The 15,351-nt window shown below is 39.5% G+C and overlaps 3 protein-coding genes and 1 long non-coding RNA gene across 4 annotated transcripts; 3 read left to right on the top strand and 1 right to left on the bottom strand.

Annotated features, from left to right (window-relative positions):
• Positions 1 to 108: 108 nt before the first annotated feature.
• LOC149050311 (prolactin-releasing peptide receptor-like) lies at positions 109 to 2,762 on the top strand. The gene is made up of 2 exons (XM_089197291.1): positions 109 to 350; positions 641 to 2,762. The coding sequence occupies exons 1-2, from the start codon at positions 257 to 259 to the stop codon at positions 1,906 to 1,908; spliced, it is 1,362 nt and encodes a 453-aa protein (XP_089053417.1). The 5' UTR covers positions 109 to 256; the 3' UTR covers positions 1,909 to 2,762.
• Positions 2,763 to 9,702: 6,940 nt separating this feature from the next.
• On the bottom strand, positions 9,703 to 10,878 carry LOC149050312 (uncharacterized). Its single transcript, XR_016183923.1, has 3 exons — positions 10,739 to 10,878; positions 10,561 to 10,647; positions 9,703 to 9,837 (listed from the first exon to the last, which is right to left on the bottom strand). It is a non-coding gene; the product is annotated as an uncharacterized LOC149050312 (long non-coding RNA).
• Positions 10,879 to 11,008: 130 nt separating this feature from the next.
• On the top strand, positions 11,009 to 12,106 carry LOC149050313 (neuropeptide Y receptor type 6-like). Its single transcript, XM_089197294.1, has one exon. It carries the CDS (start codon positions 11,009 to 11,011, stop codon positions 11,996 to 11,998), a length of 990 nt encoding a protein of 329 aa, XP_089053420.1. The 3' UTR covers positions 11,999 to 12,106.
• Positions 12,107 to 12,309: 203 nt separating this feature from the next.
• LOC149050314 (uncharacterized) lies at positions 12,310 to 14,486 on the top strand. Its single transcript, XM_089197295.1, has 2 exons — positions 12,310 to 12,851; positions 12,973 to 14,486. The coding sequence occupies exons 1-2, from the start codon at positions 12,500 to 12,502 to the stop codon at positions 13,428 to 13,430; spliced, it is 810 nt and encodes a 269-aa protein (XP_089053421.1). The 5' UTR covers positions 12,310 to 12,499; the 3' UTR covers positions 13,431 to 14,486.
• The last annotated feature ends 865 nt before the right edge of the window (positions 14,487 to 15,351 follow it).

Here is a 15,351-nt window from a genome sequence, read left to right on the forward strand (position 1 = left end):
TTTACAAATAGAAAAGGCTAGACTCGTAATGTCTCTATACAATACGTAATTCATATTAGACATTCCCTGTTTCTGACTTTATGGTACTTAACAAAAGTAAAGAACAGATTCAAGTTATTTAAACAACGTTCCAAAGCCAAAATCAAATATGACATCAAGAAATTGCAGAAGTATTGAGCAAAAGCTTTTGCCTCGTTTCCAACCAATTTAATTTCATATGAGCTAAAGCTACTTCTGTCTTTTCATAGTTTCTCTTATGCCTTTTTTGTTTCTTTATTTTTCAATAGTTTGTAGGCCGCGAAACTTCTCCCTCAAAATGAACAACAGTTCCAATGTATCAACGACAAACGGTAAGGATCTCGTAGCTCTATATATGCCGTCCATTCCGTCATTGTTGTCATGCGTTTTGCCTGTTGCTGAGTGATGACTCATTATAGAATTGTCGCCATGATGAATTCAAATCGAGCATGAATAATAAGGATCTGCAGGGTCGGGTCGGAGGGGAATGTTTCGCCATTTTAATCTAACACCCATCTATAAACAGTGTAAATAGGGATGGTTGCTTTCACCGCTCTTAAAAAGGCGTGCTATTGGTTATATATAATTATGCAATTTGTGTTTTTTTTTTTCTTTTTTGCAGCAACAACCGCCGGTGCTCCACCACAGGGTACTTCTCATGAGTTCAAAATTGGTATAACATGTGCGTATGCAGTTATTTTTACCATCGCTTTCCTTGGAAATTCATTTGGGTTGTACGTTGTGTTAAAGAAGTCTTCCTCTACCAGCGTCACGAACTTGTTTATCGCCAACATGGCAGTTGCAGATCTGATGTTGACGTGTACAATCATGCCGGTTCAGGTGAATTTCATTCATGGGGATGTTTCTTGGATTCCAGGAATATTGGGAAACGTGACTTGCAAGCTAGTGTTCTACTTTATCCCAGTTTCAATAGCGGCAACTGTGTTCACGATGATGTTCATTTCGTTCGATCGATTTTACGCCATATTCTATCCACTGAGAGAGAAGATCTTCCGCAAGCCAAAAATATTGTCCGCCACAATTTGGATTCTATCTTTAGTGCTGATGGTCCCATATCCTATGTTGTACCAAATAGAGTATGATCATCAAGTGGACAAGCATTTATGTTTACAAGTGTGGCCATGGCAAGACAAGAACGATGTTTCAAATGCTGAAACCTATCGCGTACTTAGGATCTTTCACATCACGATTTTCGTTGTGCTTTACGCATGGCCCCTTACAGTAACCATCGTCATCTACTTCTTAATTTGCCGTAAACTATGGCTTCGAAAGATCCCAGGAAATGTGACAACTACCAATCGCGCTGCGGCTGAAAAATCCAAGCGCAAAGTTGTTCGGTTATTAGTCATAATCGTCTTGGTCTTTGCAATCTGCTGGTTCCCAAATTATATTGATCATTACATTTGGTTCGTGCGACCTGACCTTCGGAACTCGATATCGGAGGAAGCACAGCTAATGTTTTTGTGGCTCGCGCACGCAAACAGTGCAATAAATCCATCACTTTATATTTTGCTGAACAGCAAATTTCGCAAAGAACTTTTCATCACGATGACTTGCTGTCCTCGTTATCGAGTCAGGCTGGCACGCTTTTTGTCGACTTCGTCACAGAATGAGGAGGAGAACAGTTTTACAACTGGAGGTACCATGTGGAAAATGATGTCGTTTGGTCGAGTAACGGCGTACACGTTGCCGCGTAGTCCCTCAGAGAAGCGGGAAAGAGGGCACACTAACCTGTCTTTGTCATGGATGAGCATCAAAGAAGGCCACTCGTACCCAAATAGTCCACCACCTCAGAACCAGAATCCTAACTCCTCACAGAACACTGGTAAAAGCGGAGAAGACATGCTCCAAGTGTACCGTTTGTCTTAAAAGCTGGTTTATAGCTGGTTTTCCTTGGTTCACAAGCAAGGATAGTTGCATCTTTGAATGACATGACAAAAAGTCTGCCGGCTTAAATGCGTTGCCATTCCAAAGAGGTGACAGGCCTTAATGGTTGGATTTAAACTTTAATGTGTGAGTCCATCGGATTATTATTTTTGAACTGATCTATCAATAAGACAAGGTTACTCCTAAAACTTCGTCTTTGTTGTAGCGTAGCTGCACGTTACGTACAGAAACAACTAGACATTTTGTTTACTTTAAATAAGTTGAACATATGTGATGGCTTACAGTTTAATCCTGCGTGAGGGTTGAAACAAATTCTAAATCAATATACTGAAATGTTTATGTAAGTGGGTTGATAACATAAGCTATAAATAAACGTATTATCCAGCATATCATTATAAAATAAACTTACCGTAATAATGTAAAAATATATTAATTGATTTAGTGGACTACATTACACAATACGTTCATGATATTATAATAACGTACATTATGAAGGATAGCTATCGCTTGAAGGATAGGAAGGAATTTAGCTTGGGTAGCTTAATTAAAAATTCTAGCATCAGCTGATGCACGTGCGGATCATTAAAATAGCGCTCAACCCACAGGTGGCTGATGAATACTCTCCGCATTTGCAAGATTTCTTGATACCGTTCCTTATTGACTGTAAATATGTATAATAAATAAGATCGAAACTGATCATTTCTCCCTAATATTAATCAAACTTCACATACACCCACGGAAATTACGCAATAAATGTTATCTATAAAACTCTGATCAATATACAATTTGTCAAGGTGAGTATTGAATCAGTGAAATTAAAGTTGTTACAATCAAAACTGTGATTAAGTTGGTGTACATTGAAATGTTTTTCCAGCTTTTTCAAAAAATGCTAAATTATCTGAGACTTCTAGTCAAATCTCACAATGAAACTATAAGGTCTTTTTTTTCTTTTTAGCTCATTCATGCTGAAAGCAATGAATGACGTATCGTGGTGGAGCAGATATTGACGGAAGTTGTCGACCGTGGACGGAAGTTGTATTCCGTGGACGGCAGTTGCATTGTGGACAGAGAACGGAAGTAAACTCGCATGCTACCCCTCCCCAGTTAGTGAAAGTCAAAATTAATTTCGTTGAAGCTCAGAAACTCACGTCGAAAGAAATAAAATGTTTATATGGTTTAATAAAATAATATCCTCAATTCACATTTCCGAACTTCTGAAAATGGAACTTGAATCAAAAAGCCGAAATGTTCACACCTAGGAGAGCATCAAAAGTCGCCATATTGGTAAGCCGCGCATTTGCGTTCGTCTTCAGTCTGTATAAAGTAATCATAGCTCTATCATTGTACTCTTCCTCGTGAGCTCCTCAACATACAGTCCATACATCAGTCATAGCGGCCAAGATAGTCTCACTAGAATTTTTTTTCGAGTTCCAATATTTCGGTCCGGACTTGAGGCTCGCTCGAACAAAAACAGCAATACCAATCCGGTCATTAAAAAATGCAGACTACTGACTGCAGACCGGGTACAAAATGCAGACTGAGAATTTATACTGTTTTTTCGTCTGATACGTGATAACATGTCATCTTGCAACTTACCGAGCGTCACGCAATTGCTTTTCCGCGATCGTCTTTCATGATTATTTGCACAATTGTGGAAAATTCCTTGCCCGTTTCTTGATCACAGTCGTTCTTAATATAATTTCTTATATTCACGAAAAAGGTGAACAAAACGTATCGAATATCGTATTGATTAGCGTTCGGTCAACCTTTTAATGAGCAACTCTTTCTTTAGAAAAAAATGATGTGTGTTATTTTATGTTTGAGTTTAGAGAGCTTAAGAGTGAATGTCTCTAAAAATCAAAGAAAAATAACAAAATCGCGGACATGCTAAAAAAATCGTTTCGTCTCATTTTTTGTCTACAGGTAGCTATAGGTACTACTTAAAGTGAAGTGAGGTTAGTTTCTGTAAATATTCATTTTAACGGAAATAAACCGATATTAATTGCATGATCGAAAATGAGTGCCTGCGAGCTCTAAATTATGCAGTTTTCAGGCCGTCCTTGCATGAACTAAAATGCAACAGCAGGACTTCTCTAGCTATAAATATATACATATGGCCTTCCATTACCAAGTTGTAGTGATATTTTTTGCATCGCGTCCTTCCTGACGAAACCACAGGTTAATTACCGGTGGACGTGTTCGCCATATTTAATTCATGCCAAACCCGGCCTAATGTAGTGTGGCAAAAATGCATGTGGTAGTTTCTCAAAATCTCCAGAAATACTATCACGAGGGCTTATAAGGTGGGTCTTCAAATTCATCGTTTCATTCTTCTGGTATCTTCTGCTGTTTTGATGTACCAACCAACCAAACTTCGCTAAAATTGTAAATGGCGCCATATTGTAATGAACAAAATCAACATTGCAATGGTACAAGCAAAGCATTTGAGTCGCAGCCGCATTTAGCTTTTTATTTTTGCTTTGACATCAATAGTTCCTTACCTTAGAAATCTTTTATAGGCCCTTGTTATTCTGCTTGGAAGATATTTTCGAAATACTGTCCTTTGCAATTTGGTGTGAAGGGGGCCGACCGGCTAACTCATTGAAGCCACTGAGCCAGGATGAGTAAAATAAAGTTACCTGTTGTTGTCATTTTCTACAGCGTGTCACAACCCAGTTACGTTTAGTCTACTTTGATCCTAGTTTTGTTTTTTTTGACGTCTCCCACAAAAAGGGTCCCGTACAAAACGGCAGGTAACGCTAGCGATTTGCCGCATTTTAATTTTTCACAGGTTCCTGTCAGTCTGCGTGACATATGATAATCTGTCACGTAACGAGATCAACAAACAATTCATTCTGCCTCACATATAAGATCTAAACAAATATATTGCCATCATGAACGAGAACGATACAACAAAGAAATAGACTTTAAAAAATTTCACAAATATAAACCGTACAGTGAAAACCTTATGGAACGAAAATAACGATACAATTTTCCCACGGAAAACAAATGTGATCAGTTAACGAAAGTAAACAAAAAACAAAAGCGTAATAATCGTCGGTGAGGGGAATAAAGACAACGGTTGCTTTAACTCCAGCAGAAAAAGAATGTCTTAATCTTAACTTGATATTGTAGGTGGCGTTTGTGGCGGAGAGGAAGCCACAAGCGTTTTTTACAATTTTCAGGTGTTGAGACAGAGATTGAAATTATCTTAGCAAGAAGCGGGATTTTCGTGAAGCCTGATACACGGAAGAGCTGCTCCTCTTCCAAACCAGGAGAAAAGAAGAATGAGTATTGAACCTGTAAGATTAGAACATTTTGTTTCTTTCATAACGAGTCCATACGTTACTCAAGATGTTCCTTTCGGGGAAAAACTTCTAAAATTGTCGACTGAGCGAGATCATAAAAACACCCAATGTTATCAGAACAATGATAGCAGAGCGTATTGTCCAATAGTATCAACAATACTGCTGTGAAACCAACTTTGAGCCTATGAGTAAGAGAACTCTACAGAGAGTTTGGGCCGTGTGTTCTTCATCTGTTCGCAAGTCTCTGCAAGGACTTGATAACTTTTCAGCATCAGGAATGGAAGCAATTGATGCCATGGAAAAACTCGTAGACAAGCATGTTGACTGTGGCAAGACTCAGCAATGAGCGAGGGAAATTAAGCAGCAACCTCGTTTTTCGAAGCAGTACCTAAAGGCCGACTACAAGGTGGGTGCATATTTTATAATTATGAGTTGCCTTTGCAGAGGTGATGTAGTAAACTTCTTACTATGATTCACCGCTACCTCTTTCTTTCTCTCCAAGTCTTCTTTATGCTTAATTGATGAAACAACAGTTTATAATTCACTGTAATACGCTTACACACATGTATACAACGCTGAAAATCAATTAAGTAATCTTTTTGAAATGTCGATCATATGCGCTTGCAATGCTTTGTAAATATACACTAAATCACGCGCTTGTCATTTTACTTTTTATTTTAGGTACATTTAGTGGAGGCCTCAAAGGTTCCCGATCATTGTCGAATTTACGCGCTAAGTGACCCGAGCAATGCTGAACTTCGGGGCTCCTTCGACCATCTCCACAATGAGTCACATGAGCAGTGTTATGAGTTACAGGAAGTATTGTGTACCATAGAAGATGAGTGTTCAAGTGCGCTCTCGTCAGCAGAAGATCAAGCTGACATGCAATTTACCATCAAACAGGCAAGGGATGATATCATTTGCTGGAAAGCGCATCAGCTACGTTCAGTCCACCAAGCTGAGGCGAAGCATTCAGTTTTAGCCAAACTCGACAGCCGATCGGTGTTGTTAGTCCAGGACTGGGCAATGAAATATATGCCCCGAAAATATCGAGAGGCACAGTCAGATTGGTTTGCGAAGCGAGGATTGCCATGGCACATTAGCGTTGCCATAAGACGGTCGGAGGGTTCTGAGCACTTTGAATCGCAGACACCTGTTCACGTATTTCAAAGCTGTGCCCAAGACAGTGTGACTGTGGCTTCGATAATGCTTGACTGCCTCACTACCCTGAAAAAGGAAATTCCAGAGCTGGAAATGGCTTATTTACAAACAAGATAACGCTGGCTGTTATCACAGCGGAAATTCAATCATCTCAGCTAAGCTGGCCGGTGATGCCATGGGAGTGGCTGTTGTAATAAACGACTTTTCGGACCCTCAAGGTGGAAAGGGGGTATGTGATAGCAAAGCGGCAACAATCAAGGGAAGGTACGTTGGAAGGTACGTAAACGAAGGCAATGATGTTATCAACGCTCTACAGTTCAAAACAGCCATTGAATCTGGCCAAGAAACCACAGGAGAGAAAGCAAGTTATGTTGCTGCCAAACCGTCAAGCACCTTTAATATCAAATGGGATGGCATAAGCTTACTCAACAATTTTGAGTACGATAAAAGTGACACACGAGTGTGGAGAGCATTCAATGTGGGTTCCGGTAAAGTAGTGCCATTGGCCAAGTTCGAAGGAGTCATGAAGTAGCCCGAAAAATTGGAAATCCTAGACTCGCCATCGCAGAGTCCAAGTGTCGCACCGACGTTCAAGATTATGAGACACCGACATATTAAGGAAAGCTCTGTCAAAGCAAATTTCTTAACTGAAAGCTTTGCAAACCTCCAGACACACCTAGATACTGGAAAACACCAAATGATGCTCGAACAGGAAACTCTCTACGATAAAGCTAAAAGAGAATATTCTTCCAAGCTGACGGAGGGACGCAGTCGAATACCAAGCGTTCAAGTTGCCGCACAATCAAAGAGTGACGGCTTGCCGCCTCCAATGGGTTGGGCCCTGAAGACAATTAAGAAAAAGGTGCGTTTTACAAGGAAACAGACTGAATTCTTAACTGACCAATTTCAAAAAGGGAAGTATAGTGGACGGAAAAGCGATCCACAGGAAGTTTCGAAAACCATGAGCCTAGCAAGAGACCAAGCGGGGGAACGTCGATTTCAACCTGATGAAGTTCTTACGTCGCAGCAGATTAGTGGCTCCTTCAGCCGTCTTCAGCAAAGAAGCGATTAGAAGTTACAGCCGCCGGTAACAGAGCAAAAGCTAGTGAAATCTCAGAAGTGGACATGGAGAGCGTCGACAAGGACGAAATTTCCGCTGCAGCTGAGAGTCATCTATCTGCAGTGTGTGCAAATGTGATGAGAGATGTGGCTATTCAACGTCCGATTGTATCTTTCGATCTAAACTCTACGAACTTGTACAAAAACGTAAACTCACAACTTTAAGAGTGGATAGTCTAAGAGACATGTGCATCGACCTTGGGCTGGATATTTCTGACATTTCGCCTCAGAAGAGGAAAAAGCCATTTATCGCACGACTCACACAATTAGTCCAGGAGTGTACCTGCTCTTCCAAGTAAATGAGTACTGAACGTTTTACGAATAACTGATCTGCTGATTATAAAAGCGGTGCGTGTATTATTTACCTGGAGGCGTTGCGTGACAGCAGAGTCCTATATATCGGATTTTAGTCACTCGAGCTCACCATTGCTTGTGAAACCTCCTTATCTTTGTGTTGAACGATTTTCAGTAAATTCGAAACTGGCGAGTGCAGAAGGCGCAAAAGGGATGCAAATGCTCGAATCCATGTTCACCGGATGAGAAATAAACGGAAACTAACGGCTTTGTGCCAAATTTAACCTTTGAGTGCAATTCAACTGTTTAACCGGTTGTGTGTAGAATTATGCAGAATTATGGCGTGATTCTCAAAGGGTAGCAAAAGTCGAAAATTGTTTCTCCAGTCTCCGTATATAAAAAATCAAGTGTAGTTATAGACATTTTAATATGTTTCTAGTCATTTTAACGGCCAGTGAAGATATAACTGACCAAAACAGTTATTTGTGTCCGACGCGTTTAATTTTGTTATTGTGCATCTCATTATGGCGTCATACTAATTTAACCGAAATTCGGCTGGTGGTCATCTTTTCATAGTCAAAGGTCCCAAAGAAATAAAACCCACATCATTAAGAACTATCTTTCAAGGCTTCTTGGTAGTGTTATTGTAAACTTTGAGACACTACCACATGTATTTTTGCCAAGCTATTCTAGGCCACCTTTGCCTTAATTTCGAAATGCCGAAGATGTCGTCTCTTAATAGCGACGTAGCTCCTCCAAGAATAACATGAGACAAAAACTATCACTTTGTCTCGATAATGCAGTTCCAACTCAATATTTCTATGACTAGAAAAGTCCTTCCGTTACGTTTTTCTTAGCATGACAAGTGCCCGAAAAGTGCATAATTTCAGGATCGCGCCTGGTGAAATTTGAGCTTTTTACCCCCGGAAATGTTAAAACAAATTATTCCCGTTAAAGTGCATATTTCAAAAATCTAACCCCATTTCCGTTTGTTTACTAGATAAGGCTACCCACAGGCAAAAAATGAACCAAATCGATTTTTGACTGTGTCCGCGACTTTTTCGATAATCTGTGATTTTTATTGACATTTACTCTTAAGTTATTCAAACTTGTATGAACATTTCAGGACCAAACTAAAGGATTTTATTTAGCGTAACCGGCGATAACAGCACAAGACTACGAGCAGTCCCTCCTTTTCGGCGACGGTCGTGGCGCAGGTCGAAAAAAATCAGTTAGGACAAACAAATTTTAGTGCCTCACTCCAAGAGCTCCCGGCGGCGCGCTGACATCTTTTTTTTCTCTATTTTCAGCTCTGGTTATTTTCTAACTCGCGCGACGGACTTCACGCCAAAGAAGGGACTGCACGTAGTCTATAACAGCACATACCAAAATTCCCCTTGACCATGCAATGGCTCAGTCGCGTAATTCTAAATATTTAATGTATTTATTCTAAATAAGGCAGCGATAACGTGAGTTTTTTTGGCTTGGAATTCTAGCTTAGATTTTCCAGGCTATCAGCCGTGTTTGCACTTGATGAGAGCAGAGAAACACAGGATTTCAGATCAGCGAGAGGAAAGTTACTGTCCAAGATCCACAATTTAAGAATGCAAACGATTTCTTGCTGCATGCAGTGTGTGTTACATGGAGCGAGCTCGTCAACTTTTGAAATTTCGATGCTGCAAGAGGTCATAAAGGGGCCTTTTGCAGCTTTGATTATTGAGAGCTTTCAAAAAAAATTTTAACCATTGTAATCTACATCCTAATTTGTCGTAAATTGTGGCTCCGAAAGATCCTGGGAAATGTGACAACTACCAATCGCGCTGCGGCTCAAACAGTCAAACTCAAAGTTGTGCGGTTATTAGTTGTAATCGCCATGGTCTTTGCAATCTGCTGGTTCCCAAGTTATGTGGACATTACATTTGGTTCGTGCGACCTGAAGTTTGAAATTTGTTGCCGGGTGAGGTACAGCTATGCTTCTTGTGGCTCGCCCACGCAAACAGGGCAATAAATCTATGTCTCTATCTATATCCTGTTAAAAAGTAATTTTCGTAAAGAAGTCTTTATTACAATAACTTGCCGTCTTCGTTAACGAACCAAGTTCTTAATTTTTTTATCAGTTTTGAGGGAAATGATTGCATGGAGAAGTGTGAATTAGGGGGGGGGGGGGGGGGTTATTGTAAGAGGAAATTAGATGCCACTCACTCTTAGAGGTCAAAGGGTTAAGAGAGTGTCTCTGTAAGAGCGGTCCGGTCGATTTTGCTTGAGACACGGATTTCGCTCGTTTCTTGTGTGTTGTAAGACATTCATGTACCTATACTAAAACAACAATCAGTTTGATCGGATCTCTTTATTTTTCAGAGTTTTACGGAAATTAAATTTCACTCGAGAAAAGGCTTGTCGTGACGTTTTTCAAGACTTTAATTTCATACAACTTTGGAGGACAATTTACAAAAAACTACGGAACTCAGAAAAAAACAAATACCCCAGCCATGTATATTAACTTTATCTTATCTTTCGAGGCGACTTTCGCAGACATCACGTTTCAATCAAGGAAACAGGAAGACTTGAATGACACCTTATCGGTTCGCCTAAATCACACACGTCAAAAGGTAAGGTAAATTTTTGAAAAAGTGAGGCGTTTTTAACTGATCCAACTAACATAGCTAGGAAGTAGGTGCCTTAGAAAAGGTAACTACGGAAAAAAACTTTGCGGCCCGACCTTTACGAGAACTTTATAACTCCGTGAACTTACCTAATTTTTGGTAATTTCCAAGTTTGGCCGCCATTTTGAGGGACTTGTCAACATGAAGCGTAACCGATATAAATCAAGCAGGTAGATCTAAAATCGTCAAAAATACATACGAAAGCAATTCAGATGAACTTTACTTTCAATTCAAGCGGCAAAATTTGAAATTGTTCGTTAAACTTACCATCCCCATGCGTCCATTTCTTCCAACAATTCAAACACTACAACTAGTGTTTGAATTCCCCTAATCAACAAAACAAAAAAAAACAAGAGAACTTAAGCTGGATGAAGTCCTTAAAGCCCTCATCGAGCAAACAAGCGAACTTAAAAATATTGTAATTTTATTATTTCTGCAGTACACCTAACCGACAAGAAACAGGAGAGGTTCCACAGAAAATCGTTCAAATTAGATTAATTAAGGCAAGGAAGAAAAAATTACTTAACATCACTAGAGATGACATATAACGACAATTTCTCTCCGCTACTAATCTTCTTTTTGTTATTTTACGGCACCGTTTTCATTTTCTCACTTGTGGGTAACATATGGGTTTTGGTGACATGTTATCGAAACTTAAAAAGAAATCAGTTTCCTTTGATGTGGTGCGTGGCCAACTTAGCATCTGCGGATCTTCTATTTACTTGTCTAACTCCTTTCAACGCCATTAGTGTTATGTGGCGATGGGTCGGCGGCAACGCAACATGCAAACTTCAAGGATTTCTCATCGAAACGAGTTATAGTGCTTCAATCACAACCCTTGTAGTTACAAGTTACCTTAGACTCAAAGCTGTAACAGATCCCTTCAATTCTAGGAGTGGAAGATTCTCGATTAGAGAATATATGAAACTAGTTACCATCTGGTGTATTTGCCTGGTCATCTGCTTACCAATAGCACATATTTACAGAGTCGAACCCAACGAGGATGGCAAACTTGTGTGTGCCAACACAACATGGGGGAGCACTGGAAGGCAAATATACTACACTGTGCATGCAATAGTTTTCTTCGTTATTCCATTGACATATATGATTGTCACGCAACGAAAAATTTCTCGTTCTCTTCGAGCGAACATTGTTCCAATGCGCAACTCGCATATCATGAAATCAAACCAAAGACAAAAGAGAGTTGCTAAGACACTTGCAGCTCTATCTCTTGCTTTTTTTATGTGTTGGTCTTCATTTATGATTCTTAGAACGCTGATGTACTTTAACCTGGCTTCCCACGGCCTGGGTTGGAGAGCGGCTCAACTTATGGTATTTCTTAATACGGCGCTCGATCCTTTATTATACGGCTATTATGGGGGAAATTTAAAGTCTAAAGTGCGCAGCATTCTGCGATGCAATTACCAGAACAGGTTGAACCGCGCCGATTCCATCGCTTTGACAGCGTCTCACTCTGGCCACTCACTAGGTATTCGAGAGGCACATGCCACAGCCTCGAAAGACTGAACATGAAACAAAAATTACCTTTAAGTTAAAGAAAATCGTTATCATCGATAAGACTTAACTTTTTAAAAGAATACATTTAATGAAATACTTACCTATATGTGTACCTGCATTTAAGGGGGGAGTCTGGTTGAAATTTTGAGTTAAATTGTGAACTCGGTCAAATTTTTTTTCTACACGTTATTAGACAGGAAAATTATTCAACTTTAAAATATTAATGCCTCTAATATCAGAAATTACCCAGAAAATGGTAAAAAAGTTCAATCTTTATGACGTGTACAAGTTTGTTGATCCGTTTCCATGGCAACCGTTTCAAATAAATGCACTTTTAAGGTCTCTTGAGAGTCTTTTTTAAGTCCGATGATTCGTTTGTTCCTGTAGTCCCTTCCAAGACTTATCTGTGTATATTTCCAAAGCTTAAAAAAGGCCTGGTTGCTTAGTACGGGATCATTTCGCTGTTCATGCTGACTCCTCGTGAATCTAGCTCATAGTAGTAATAACGCCATGCCAAAGGGAGGAAAAATCGGACAAAAACAGTCCGTTCTGAAAAGAAGTTGTCGAAAAAAGATACCAAAATTCAAGGGAGTCCAAAAGCAGAAGAAACTTCCCGTGGAAGTTGCGAGAAATTCTGCTACAGAAATCACGTTTGTCGGTGAAGATGATATTGTGAGCGAGCAAATTCCACCGACCGCTGCTTCGGCGTCATTTAGAAAACTTGCTGTCGAATACACAGAAAGCTCTTCGGATGAAAGTATGGATCCGATAGGTGAAATACCAGAAGGATACCGGCTTGTGTCCATTAATAGTCTTGTGGAATTTGCGAGAAGGATTCATTCCAATTCGCCATGTTCTTCCGGTGAGATAATTATTTGTTCTTTCGCAATTTACGTTGTATTCATCATAAAATGTGGTTCTTTATTGCTTTTCTCATCTTGTGTCGTTATCACTAAGTTATTTCTTTATTTTTGATGTTGTAGACCATCTAGAACTTCGAGAAATAAGCACAAGCCGATTTGGCCTCAGTAGCAGCTTATATGCTGTTTGTGATGATTGTGGTCTGTCGGAATTTCTGGCCACCGGTGATCATAATCCCTCCGACAATGCCCCCAGAACTGTGCAGGGAAAAGATTTAAATCGCAGAGTGGTTTACGCTGCCATTGAGATGGGAATTGGCAGAGAAGATGTTTCCAAGTTTTGTGAAATATTGAATATGCCTTTTTCCTTGAGCAAAGATACCTGGCACAGTCATGAAGATGCCTTGCTTCAAGCTCACACTGAAGTTCTCCAGGTTGAATTGGAGAAAAACAGAAGGGAAGCAAGGAAGCTGGCTATGACAGAAGAAGGGATCAGTGCAGGGGATGAGGACACTGAAGTAAACATCCCAGTCAGTTTTGATGGCACATGGTCCAAGAGAGGATTTGCATCCTATTTATGAGAGGCTCAGTGATCTTGCCCTTCTTTCACGCTGTCTTCCTGGGTTTACTCAAAATGCAAATGAGTCTATCAATTCATTAGTGTGGATTAGATGCCCAAAACACAAATGGCATGGAAGGAAAATAATTCTTTTGGCAACAGCATCAGCTACCCTTCAATTTAGTGCAGGAGCAACAGCAAAGCATGAGGTGATGGCAAGGGCTGGGCTTGCTGTTGGGGGCCACACCAGGAAAGAGAGCACCAGAAGAGACTCTGAGCGAATCAAAAAGGCTGAAAAAAGGATCCAGGATCAACATAAGAAATACAGAGTTGCTCGAAGACAAGCAAAACAAAGAGATGAGGAGCAGCGGAGACAAAAAGAGGGCACAACATACAGTGCTGGTGCTTTCAACGAACTGACTGTTACTACAGCACCAGCAAAAAAAAAGAAAAAAAAATAGAAATTGTGATTTATAACTAGAAAATGATCTCAGGATACTTTAATAAGGCTGTTTTTTAAATTAATTAATGATTGTTTTGTTTAATGGATGTTTCACCACTGATTTTGCTTTCGAAATTTTTAAGCAGCATTTTTCTCAAAAAGGCATTTTTACGGAGTTTTTAGATGCCCCCCTAGACTTTTTTCACTTGCTTTTATCCATTTTCTGCCAAATTTGGCTCAGTTACATATGAAAGGCTGCTCTACAAACCTATTGAGCCTTTTTTCTTTTTGATGAATTCTGTTGAAGTTATTCCAGGTTAAACTCTTTACAAAAGTATGCTGTTGCTATGACAACACAATTTGGTGAAAACCAAAATTGCTCAATAGGTTTGTAGGAGAGTTTGTGTAGTGTTATTGTGTGAAATATTATGCTTACTGTATTACTAGAACAGAAAAAAAAGTAGGGGGGCATGAAATTAGTGAGAATTAGCCTCCATGATGAATTTGGTTAATATTTAACCATAAATTTGCTTATTATGGTCTGCGAACCATATGCCACTTTAGGTTGTGGGTTAGTCTATTTGCATGCAAAATTTTATGGTGATACATTAAATAGCTGGAGTTTTATAATCTCTACAATCTATTACAAATTTGGGCCCAAAATGTAACCAGACTCCCCCCTTAAAGTAATTGAAATTGAAAATGGTTTAAAATGAAAAGTGGAAAAAATTCAAGCAAATTAGAACGAATGGCAAATTTATGTCTTTAATCGATGTCTTTGTAAAGGGAGAAGTAAAATGAAACAGACCGGTATTTGCGTTTTTGAAAAAAAGAGTTAATGATAAATGTTTGTATTAATCACTAAATTCCCGTAACCTTATGTGACCACGGCGGCAAGGATTAACCCCTTCATAGCATGTATTATATCAAACAGAAGGTAAAAAAAAGTTTTCAGGCTGTTTTCAGCATTTAAAAACGAACAACGGACATAAGAGCAGAAGTGTGTGTGCGTGCGTGCGTGCGTGCGTGCGTGCGTGTGGGTGGTGAAGGGGGGTTTTCATACAATGTAAGATTAAATTGAAAAAAGAAAATCATCATCTAGCCTTTGGGGTAAAAATATACCAGTATACTAATGGGTATTTGGTATAATTTTATGAAATAAATTCAATACGATCTTAGATTTTCGCGGAAGGCACTTTTTAACTGCCATGTGTACTCGATGAATATGTTGTGGAAAAAGCAAGCGAGAAAGACAGGATGAGTTTCCACAGCTTCCCCTCTGAAAATTAGTGAACCGATTCCAGTTTAGCGAGTCTCAGCAGGTGAACACGTCAAACTCCATGAAAAAGGATAATCGTTCATACGTTATTCAGGTTCAGATGAAATGATAAAGTACATTTTGATACAAATCACAGTTTGGCATCAGCCAAATTTATAACAACTAGAGGCATAAACTTATCCACGACAAAATTTTCAGTCTTACAAGGTACTTGCGGCTTGA

Source organism: Pocillopora damicornis, chromosome 2 (assembly GCF_964200805.1).
Source record: "Pocillopora damicornis chromosome 2, jaPocDami1.2, whole genome shotgun sequence".
Classification (NCBI taxonomy): Eukaryota; Metazoa; Cnidaria; class Anthozoa; order Scleractinia; family Pocilloporidae; genus Pocillopora; species Pocillopora damicornis.

Excerpts from the sequence above, each read along its gene's own strand:
- LOC149050313 (XM_089197294.1), top strand. The coding sequence starts at position 11,009 with ATGACATATAACGACAATTTCTCTCCGCTACTAATCTTCTTTTTGTTA.
- LOC149050314 (XM_089197295.1), top strand. The coding sequence starts at position 12,500 with ATGCCAAAGGGAGGAAAAATCGGACAAAAACAGTCCGTTCTGAAAAGA. Across the intron at positions 12,852-12,972 it reads CAATTCGCCATGTTCTTCCG|ACCATCTAGAACTTCGAGAA; the intron begins GTGAGATAATTA and ends TTGATGTTGTAG.
- LOC149050311 (XM_089197291.1), top strand. The coding sequence starts at position 257 with ATGCCTTTTTTGTTTCTTTATTTTTCAATAGTTTGTAGGCCGCGAAAC. Across the intron at positions 351-640 it reads CAATGTATCAACGACAAACG|CAACAACCGCCGGTGCTCCA; the intron begins GTAAGGATCTCG and ends TCTTTTTTGCAG.